The sequence below is a fragment of the Oreochromis niloticus genome, linkage group LG1 (genome assembly GCF_001858045.2).
Source record: "Oreochromis niloticus isolate F11D_XX linkage group LG1, O_niloticus_UMD_NMBU, whole genome shotgun sequence".
In the NCBI taxonomy this organism is placed as follows: domain Eukaryota; kingdom Metazoa; phylum Chordata; class Actinopteri; order Cichliformes; family Cichlidae; genus Oreochromis; species Oreochromis niloticus.
In genome coordinates this window covers 17,405,077-17,414,950 of record NC_031965.2, presented here as the reverse complement: position 1 = coordinate 17,414,950, position 9,874 = coordinate 17,405,077, and the positions used below count along the sequence as shown (strand labels likewise).

The following is a 9,874-nucleotide window of genomic DNA, read 5'->3' as shown; positions in this document are numbered from 1 at the left end:
GGATGGGTGGGTGGGTTTAGCCCACAATGACATATGTGAATAATCATGCATCAACATTGCAGCACAACTCCAAAACACGGAGTTTTATTGATTCCATATTCTTGACCGTGTAGTTGTGCTTATTTCTGTGATGTACAATGTAATTTACTGACAAACTGAAAAAGAAGAGCAGGGAGGAATTATGCTGACAAAAAGACGGGAAAAAATGAAAGAGTCCTTTTCCATGGAGTGTGTGTGAGTGTGTGTGTGTTGCGCTTAAGTGGTTTTACTGACACAAAGCTTTCCCATGCATAATTTATATTACATCCATACTTCTGTGAGGGGAGGGGGGCACTAACTTGATTTTTTAGAATTACTTTTTGGCTGCGGAAAAGCAGAGGACACAAACACTCACACACAAATGCAGTTTCTTAAAGTGTAATAAGCGATGGTCCGTTAATAATCACTCTTAACTTCCCAGATGGCTTTCTACAACAAATTCTCCAGAGTGGGTGTGCGAGGGAGGAGGGGTTAAAGACTGGGAGGGTGTAGATTGCAGACAGAGCAGTAGTGGGGTTGGCTGGATTGTGATATCGACAGATGTCTAGAAAATTGTGTGAGGGGCACTCGTCGGATAGTCTACAACACACGGACCCCAGGCTGCACCTCGGAGAGCAGGGGCGGAATCTGCAGCTGTCACTCCAAAAAGCCTTACCTCCATTACCACATCCAGCCACAGATTGCAAAAGAAGCCGAGCTGGTTACGCACTAGAAATACAGGTAAGTGTCGTCACAATGATTTTTTAAAAATGATTTCATTTTTTAAAATGTTTTTATTTTGAATTTCGAGCAGTGCGATGTTGTAAAAAAGAAAGAAAGAAGGAAAGAAAGAAAGGTCTTCCTACCTGTGATGAATCTAGTTTGTCTGCTTTTATTATTCCTGCTGTGCTGCTTTTTTCTTTATTTTTATAGACTACAGCTGAAAGTGTGTTTAATAAAGGGAAGACTTTTTTGTTCTCAGTTGTTGAATCAGCGTCTTCCAGGCAAGTGGCGCTTTTTAAAAGTAGGCCAGGCGGTTGAAATCCTTCTGCCATGATAACGACCCGCAGAACAAAGTTATTAGTGTGGACGCAGTCAACACATTGTTGTAGAGAATTTCGTATTTTTTTGCACGCTTATGTGCGCGAGAGGCATTTTCAAAGCAGCTGGACACAAAAAAAGAAGAAGGGCAGAGCAGCTGAGGGAAGCGGTGGGTGGGTGGGTGGCTTTGAAAAGGGGGGATGGATACCCCTCTATAGCCTTTATCCTTCAAATCTTCCAACATAACCTTAAATCCACCTGGTTATAGCGACTAATTGAAGTCCGCACTAAAGTAGGTCCCGAGCCTGGCGTCGTCTTTTTTTTTCCTGTCAACTTTGTCCAAGCCGTTACTTTTATCGGGATGTAACGCCTAGCGAGGAATCACAGTCCTTTGTTACCGGCCGGCACATGCTGCCGGTTACATGCACGCCTCCTTTATCTTCCCAGTGTTTTAGCGTGAAGAATTGTATCTACTGTTTGACCAACTGGAAAATTGGCTTCACGCAGTAATAAACTGTTACATTGGGTTATTTTTTGGTTTGAAATATGAAGTTTTCCCACATTATAAAATTTTGCTTTGTCTGACTGGGAGGCCCCGAGACACTGGGAACATGAATGGGCGAATTAAAAATAAATAAATAAATAAATATCCGCACGAACACGATCAGGCATATAATACAAGTAAGCTACGAAGCGAGTGGAATAGATTAAAAAATTAAATACACTTTTAATTTTTATATTTGTTGTTGTTTTAATTGGAAGGTTTGTAGAATCAAAATTGCCATATTGGATTGGCTCTCCAAGGCTGGTATGTGTCGCATCCTGTCGTTAATGCCCTCCTGCAGCACTGTGGACAGTTCCCGGGTTCGTACCTGTGCCAACATGCTTCACTGCAGGTGAAAACTCCTGCATGTGGCAGTTTTGCAGAAAAAAAAATATCAATCAATCAACCAAACAAGAACGCTGAACAGTATTTCTGCCTCATTAAATGAAAATGTTCCATGTTAAAAAAATAAATAAAAAAAATCTGTCTGTATCTTTAGTGGGAACCAGGGTGTTTAAGTACTCCGCTCTTATGAATAATTTAGGCCTATATTCAGAAAGTCTGCAGGGTTCACTGAAAACCAATTACAGGGATGAAGCTGAATTCCCAGTTTTGCTTTAAGGAAGTTATGTGGCAATCATTACACTTCACTTCCTCCACAGTCAAAGCATGATCACACGGAAGTACGTGTCTGTAACATATTTTCTGCACTGGCCGAATGACAGTTGTGGTTTGTGCCGAAAATCCACATTTCTCAGCTAGTTTAGATGAATGGATATAACTGCAAACTCTGGGTGCATGCTGGGAAACCTATGACACTACTGAGGAAGAAATAGTTGCGCATCTACATCATAGATGTTCAACTCAGACTTGTGGGTTCACTTGGCGCTGATCCTCACCACGCATTCCTTAAAGGGTAGTGAGTCTGCTTGGTTGCCTGATCTCACTGAGGTTCCCATGCACTGACATTGGTTTTCCAGACAAATTGCAAATGGCAGACATCATTTCCTAACTGAACTTCTGGTTTACTTTAACATAAGATGGTTCTTTACTGAAGTGAAAGCGCTTCTTCATTTACTTCTCCTTATATGGCCTCTAGTCATTAAATTTAGAACATTATAGAACATTATATGCTTCTATTAGATCTAAGAAAAGCTTCAAAACTATCGCATTTCTGCTTTCCGTATATTTAGTCCAGACATACTAGATTATTTTCATCCATTTAGTGGAACATTTTAGTTTGTATGGTTTCCTTGTGTATGCAAGGGCTTTTGATCCACAACCCAGGGATGGGGTCACATCAGGGGTACTGGAAACCTGAACACATATTAGACTCCCCCAAACATGAACTTTACATTTACAACTAAATAAAAAGGCCAAAAACCAAACAATTTCTTATTTTTCCCTCTAGGAAACATCATGGGAGGCAAGCTGAGCAAAAAAAGAAAAGGATATGATGTGAGCGATCCAAAAGACAAGAAGGATGAATCCCCTGCAACAGTTGCAAGTGCAGACGACTCTGCTAAAGGGGAAGGTGGAGCCCCGCCTACAGGAGAAGAGACAAAAGCAGAGGCAGGCAACGTAGAAGAGGAAAAGGCTGTGACAGCAGAGGCAGCGGTACCTCAAGAGTCAGAAGCACCTGAAAAATCTGAGAAGGAACCAGCTGCACAATCAGATTCCCCAGCTGTGGAAGAACCAGTAGCATCCACTGTTAAGGAACCAGTTGCAGCAGCAGCGCCAGAGGATGTAGCTCCAGTTGTAGAGGAACCAGTCGTGGCAGCAGATGAAGCCACTACAGTAGCAAAAGAACCAGCTGCTGCAGCGGATAAAGTAACTCCAGCTGTAGAAGAACAAGTTGTGGCAGCAAAAGAAGCAGATCCAGTTGTAGAAGAGCCAGTTGTGGCAGCAGAAGAAGTAGCTCCAGTGAAAGAAGAACCAAGTGCAGAATCAAAGGAGCCAGCTCCAGAAAAAGAAGAAGCAGCTGTAGTATTGGAGCAAAGTGCAGCAGTACAAGCGCAAGCTCCAGAAGACCTTGCAGTGGCTGCTGTAGCAGAGAAAACCTCTGCCCCAACATCAGAAGAATCTGTGCCAGTTGAAGCTGAACCCAAGTCTGAAGAGGTCCATGAAGAAGAACCTGCTGCAGTCGCTGAATCTGTGTCAGAAGCCACCAAAGAGCCAGAGCCCATCCCAGAGACTGAGCCTGAAGCTACTGTGGAGGAGACCGTAGTCTCTGCGGCTGTCCCTGAGCCTGAACTGGTGGCTGAGCCAGCAGCTGAACCAGTGCTGGAGTCGGCCACAGAACCAGAGGAAGAGCCCAAGCAAGAGCCAGAGCAAGCAGCAGAGCCAGAGGCAGAGCCAGAGAAAGAAGAGCCTGAGCAAGTACTGGAGCCAGAACTAAAACAGGAACCAGAGCCAGAGATTGTGGAGACAACAGAACCTGAGCCTGAAACAGAACAAGCCCCAGAGGCAGAGCTGGAACAAACATCAGAGCCAGGACCTGAGCAAGAGGCTGAGGCTTTGAAAGCTGCAACACAGGATCAAGTGGAAGAAACTGAAGCTGAGCCGGCTGTAGCCACTTCTGACGTGAGTGAAGTGGCGACTGTGGGAGGAGACTCTTCTGATGTCACGGAGGCTACCGCAGAGGATGCCCTCACCGATCAAGCTGCAAAAGAGGAATCTTTTACACCAGAAGCTCCCAGCACTGAGGTGCCAGATGAGCTCAAGGAAGCAGAACTTGTGTCTGAGGTTGTCATCGCCTCTGCGTGCGAAGCTGCTGTCGAATCTGAAAAGGCAGCTGAGCCCTCCGTGGAAACAGTGCCTCAAGCAGAGCTGGAGGTGGAAAACAAGTTGGAAAATGGAGATTTAAAGAGCCCCTCTGTTACCGAGGATGCAGTTCCAGCTGTGAACGGGGAGTGCAGAGATCCTGACACTGCCATGGCCACACAGGCAGAGGAATGTGTTAATGGGGGTGAAATGCCAGAGGAGATCCCTATCAAGGAGCCGAGTGACCTTGAACTGAAAAAGGACTTGAACCTGAGTGAGGATGGCCCAGAATTTCCTGATGCAGTCTCAGGCATGGCGGATGGCCTGAGCACTGAGGTCACTCAAGAAGCTTAAAAGAAGGAAGCATCATTCAAATCAAGTATAATCCCCCCCGTGGTGCAAGAAAGCTGTCGAGGTATCACAAACACAGCTACGCTTTCTGAAATGCTGTAACCACTGCAATCTCTTTAGTGGCAACTCAGGCAAAAAGGATGCTTTCTGTTGAGTAACCAAAAACGAAGCCCAACCACTTGAGGATAGAGGGACACAGGGAGATATTTATAGTGAGATGGAAGTGCCGTGAAGAGACTGAAGTTTGGAATTCGAGTGCAGAAAGGCAGTGAAGCTGGACAGCTTGGCAAAAAAAAATACTGGACAGCAAAAACGACATTGTTCAGTAAAATAAAAGAATGTGTCTGTGTGTGTGAGGCCGATGAATATTACAAAGTGGCTTAATGGAAAATCTGTCATTATTAGTATATTATTTGATTTTAGAAATTCAAATATCCTTTCTATTACTATATGCAGAGACGTGACATGTTTTGGCCTTTTATAGTAATGGTACCTGTAAGGATTGTTTAATTAAAACCAATTGTTCAGAATAGAGAATAAAAAGAGACTGTTTTAGTCTACAGTGATCTTCTTTTCCTTTCAAACGTTCTCTCAGCATCAAACGCATCTGAGGCCTTGGGCTACTAATATTAATAGTACTTTAAGCTATGACTCAGATTTATCATCCGTCATTCTTCTTTCTTTTACTTTTTAAAAAAAAGTTTTATTACAAAGATTACACTTGTGGATACGAGCCCATTTGGTTTCTGTATAACACAATCTACTTCGAATTCAAATCAAAGACTTTTTATGAATCATTTGCCTCAAATGCAAATGTTCTAGACATCCATTACATCATTTTATGCATTTTAAAAAAAAATTCACCCTGACCTAGTGGAAATGTTGTAATTTGCAGTTGATTTTTAAATTTCTTTTAGGCTTGAGCAAGGCACTGACCCAACCAGCACTATAACAATCTATATTTGAATTGCAGTTTTGCTGCGTTTGCAAGAGTAGCAGAGCATCAATATTTACACAACATCAAAAGGCTCTGTTCATTTAGGCTCCGCCTCTACAGGTCAGTGGGTTAGAGCTCAGTCGATTATTTATGTCCACACAGGGCAATGTCCTTTAGGTCACTAGCTGGTGGAATATTTTCAGTTATTGTATGCAACCCGCACGTCACGACTGAGCAAACAAAAGGATATCACCGCACACGGTCTATTTTCTGAGGTAACTGTTGCCTCTATCTCTCTGATGCCACCATGCTTTTTGCTGAGGCCATACCAGCACGCCCGGCTAACATTTCACAGATCCATACCGGCAAAAGGGGAACTAAAGAAGGGGGGATGGGCAGGGATACTTGCAGGAGGCAGAGAAAGGGAAGAGGGGGAAGGGGAGGAGTGTTGTGGAATGAAAGCCAATGCTATCATGAAGAAAAAAATGGCATTCTCTGCTTTTTCAGATTGTAGTTCACATATTAAAATGACCAAAACAATAAATTCAGGGCAGGGGTAAACGTGCTTTGACACCTATCGGAGGCCTTCTTGTAGAAAGCTGCCCTCTCCTGCTGCTCACACTGTCAGACAAGACAGTTGTTACCGTGCAGGTGTTAACGCACATACATTAACATGAGGCAGCAAAATGAAATTAGCGCTTCTGTGCATCTGTCAGTACATGCATGGAAAGTGAGGAGGAGGGTGAGTATGTGTTCTGTGCGTGCGGAGGGGAGCATTAGTGGAGTATAGTGATCCAACCTTGGAATAACTAATGGACCGTGGGTCAGAGCATGAGAAGAGATCTGATAACAGAAGCTTCCCATAAAAGCAGCTCCTTCAAGTGTCCATCCCAGATGTCTCTAGACTGTTAGAAAACAAATCCAGTATACTCCAAGACAGCAAATTTATGATAGGAATGCTGTGGAGGGGGTTTGGGGGCAGAAATTGGAATTTGCTGGCAGGTTTTTTGTCTTTCTTGTGGAAAAATCAGGTCAAAATACCATTTATAATATTTATGCCTTTTAAAGTAATTGGTACAACTCATGATGTATTTCCTAAAAAGACAGTTTGGCAAGACCATGTCTGACCCCTGCTAACCTCCATGGATAAAGGTTTGGGGGAGGCTGACAAACAAACACATGGTAACAGCAAAATAAGTTGATTTAGACTTCTATTACCGAATATTAATCAGTATGATTGAGGATTTGCCAGATTTCATGTTTGAAACATTATCCCAAAGCCTCATCACTTCCACATTTCCCTGCAGGTCACTTTCCTTTTCTCTTGTGTGTGTTTGTGTAGAAGAACAGGGTACTTGTCCTTTGCATGTTGATTTAAACACTGCCTTAAAGTTGCATAGCCGTGAAAGGCCAGCTGCACTGCCTAGTTACCCAAACACTATGGTCTCTATACGCAAGGTCCTGCACAAAGCTCGGACTGTGTCTCAGCTTCTTTTTTCCTGGGGTGTAGACTAGCCTCTAGGCTTTATCTATCCCCAGCTGAGATGCAAAAGGAAGAAGGAAACAAACAAACAAAAAAGGCCTAGTCCAAAGGCTATATTATAAGGATTTCCATGAAGCACCAAACTACCAGGTTTAAGTGTTGTTGCATGCACCCATATACTTTATTTTAATGGATGTTTTATTGTTCGATATAAATCAAATTGATGGAGGAAGGCCAGCATTAACTATACAACATTAAGCATAACTTCCTCATGACTTTATTGTGGCTGTGACCCTTCAGATAAAGCGTTGTCCAGATTCTTGTTTAAAACTTGGCTACTTAGTGTTATCAGCAGGAGTTCATTAGAAGAAGACTATTGCTTGTAAAAGAAAAAGACTGGAATAAATGACGATGGCATTATTATTATATCATAAAAAACTCAAAGATGTATCTCACTATGAAAAACACCTTCAAAACTAAACTCTTTCCCCAGTCCAGGATAGACTAATGGGAAAAAGAATAAATACATAAAAAGACGTGTTGATTTTAACTGTTTAACCCTCATTAATATCCATCCTATATGCTAAGCTTCAGAGACAACAAGCAAGAACCAAGTCACCACTTTATCTGAAAGGCCGCAAACATGAAGCCACAAGGAAGTTATGTTTAGTTCATCATGGCAACAACATTTGGTATTATAGGACATTGCTGCCATTACTGCTGAGTGTTTTTTTTAAAGCTGGTTCCATGAACTAATGACGAATGATGAGCTCATTCCAACCTGGATATCCTTAATGTAAAGTATCAGTACATTTGTGACAGAGTCAAGGACAACTGAGTGCCATCTTGATCATTTTGGCTTAACTTGATTTACGTCCTTTACATTATGACTGGATAAGTATACAGTTATACTGCATTAAAATTTTAGATATTTAGATAATTAATTTAATGTTAAGTTAATTTTCATCATGTCTTTCTTTGGAAGCCTCTTAAAACATTTTCAGATCTGTAGGATTTTCCAACTCTGGCGTCAATAATTGGACAGTCAAGAAGTATTGGCTTGCTTTACTTCAGTAAAAGTAGCAATACCAAAGTGCCAAAATACTTATAATCAAAAAAGTATTTAACTGAAGGCTAAGCACTTACGCACTGGTTTAAACAGTACATGGCAATGTGTGAGCTTCTCATTTGTTTGTGTGTAACCAAAGCTACAGTGTAGTAAAACAGAATGAATCAAGTGAAATAATACAAAACTATACATAAGTAAAGTACTTGAGCAAATATAATGCCATATTTTAGCACTGATATGACCATTTTATTTATTCTAAGTATCTATCTAAATGTATGTTAACCTATAGATCTATATAGCTTATATCACCTCAAACCCTGGGAATATATGGCTGTGATTAATATATTTCAGAGCCTTTACTTTCCATACAAACATGTCTGACTCTTCACAGACTGTAGCTCACGACAAATTTGCCTGAGGCAATATTTCCAAGTTTCCACCCCTGTTCCTATCTAGAGGGCAGTTATATTTAATGACTCTACTGTCCTGTGTGCTTCTGAGACACAATGTGTTTAGTTTTGACTTTTTAATTACCAAAAGGAGGATGTGAGAGTGTGACGGAAGACTACTCAGACTTCTGAAAAACTTTGTGTCTAAAAGATATTCTTTTCCTCATTCCATTCACTCAGCTGGCTCAGAGATAACACGAGTCAGGTGGCCAAATTACAGCGACAGCTGATCACTATTTATTATTCAAACAACAGGGCATCAGAGCAGAAGTACAGACAGGAAAATATACACGAGACAAACAGTTCACTCTTCCCTTTTCACAATCTCTCATCCCAGACACACACACACACACACACACCAATGCACACATATACTGTTGTCTACTGCTTTTACAATTATGGCTGTACAGAGACTTCCTCACTTTCCCTTTATGTTCTCTAAAAACGGTCAGTCAGAAAAACATGCACTAACTGAAAATGCAGCTTGCTTCAGTCTCTGCTGACATAAGCAAGCTATGATACAGTATGTCCATTTTTCTGCTGCTCTCTTGTTCTCTCTTTTACTCTCGCTGTATGTCTTGCGCAAATAATCGGCATTACTGTCTCCTCTCCTTTCTCCTCTGGACCTGCAAATCCTTTTAGCTTTCTCTCTCTCTCTTGTTCTGTCTCTGGTTCATCCTCCTACCCCCAAATCCATCCATCTGGACATGTGCGCTAATGCTGTCATTGTATCAGGGCGGCCAGAAGCCTATTAGACAGAGCTTGGTGGTAGTAAGGATCAATATTGATCCACGAGGTTAGTCTAATGGATGCTGAGAGCACCAGTGATTCCCCTCTGTCTGCTCAGAGATCCCATCACCCCCTAACTCCTCACACATGGACACTTTCTCTTCCTCTCTCTCAACCATGCACGCAGACAAAAACGCTGCTTTCTATTCTACTCTGCTGATGCAGCTGCTGCGCTGAATGAGCACTTTACAGCTGCTCATTTCTGCCTGTGAGTGTGTGTGTGTATGTTTGAGGAGTAAAACTGAACATAAAGATTTATGTAAACCCTAGCTACATAAACATATAAGGGCATGTGGTTTTTCAGCTGTATCTAAATTCTTTTCCTTTTAACAAACATTCCAGACCTTTGAGACAATAACAACCAGAGGATTTAGAGCCCCATGTGGAAAAGCTGCTCTAGTACCACGCATAGTTTGACATGAACTGAAAC

General features: G+C 41.9%; 1 protein-coding gene across 1 annotated transcript; it reads left to right on the top strand.

The window, feature by feature from the left end:
• The first annotated feature begins 550 nt into the window (after positions 1 to 550).
• Positions 551 to 5,277, top strand: si:dkey-56m19.5 (neurofilament heavy polypeptide). Its single transcript, XM_005466908.4, has 2 exons — positions 551 to 759; positions 3,015 to 5,277. Exon 2 carries the CDS (start codon positions 3,023 to 3,025, stop codon positions 4,718 to 4,720), a length of 1,698 nt encoding a protein of 565 aa, XP_005466965.1. The 5' UTR covers positions 551 to 759; positions 3,015 to 3,022; the 3' UTR covers positions 4,721 to 5,277.
• The last annotated feature ends 4,597 nt before the right edge of the window (positions 5,278 to 9,874 follow it).

Coding starts and splice junctions, on each gene's coding strand:
- si:dkey-56m19.5 (XM_005466908.4), top strand. CDS start 3,023: ATGGGAGGCAAGCTGAGCAAAAAAAGAAAAGGATATGATGTGAGCGAT.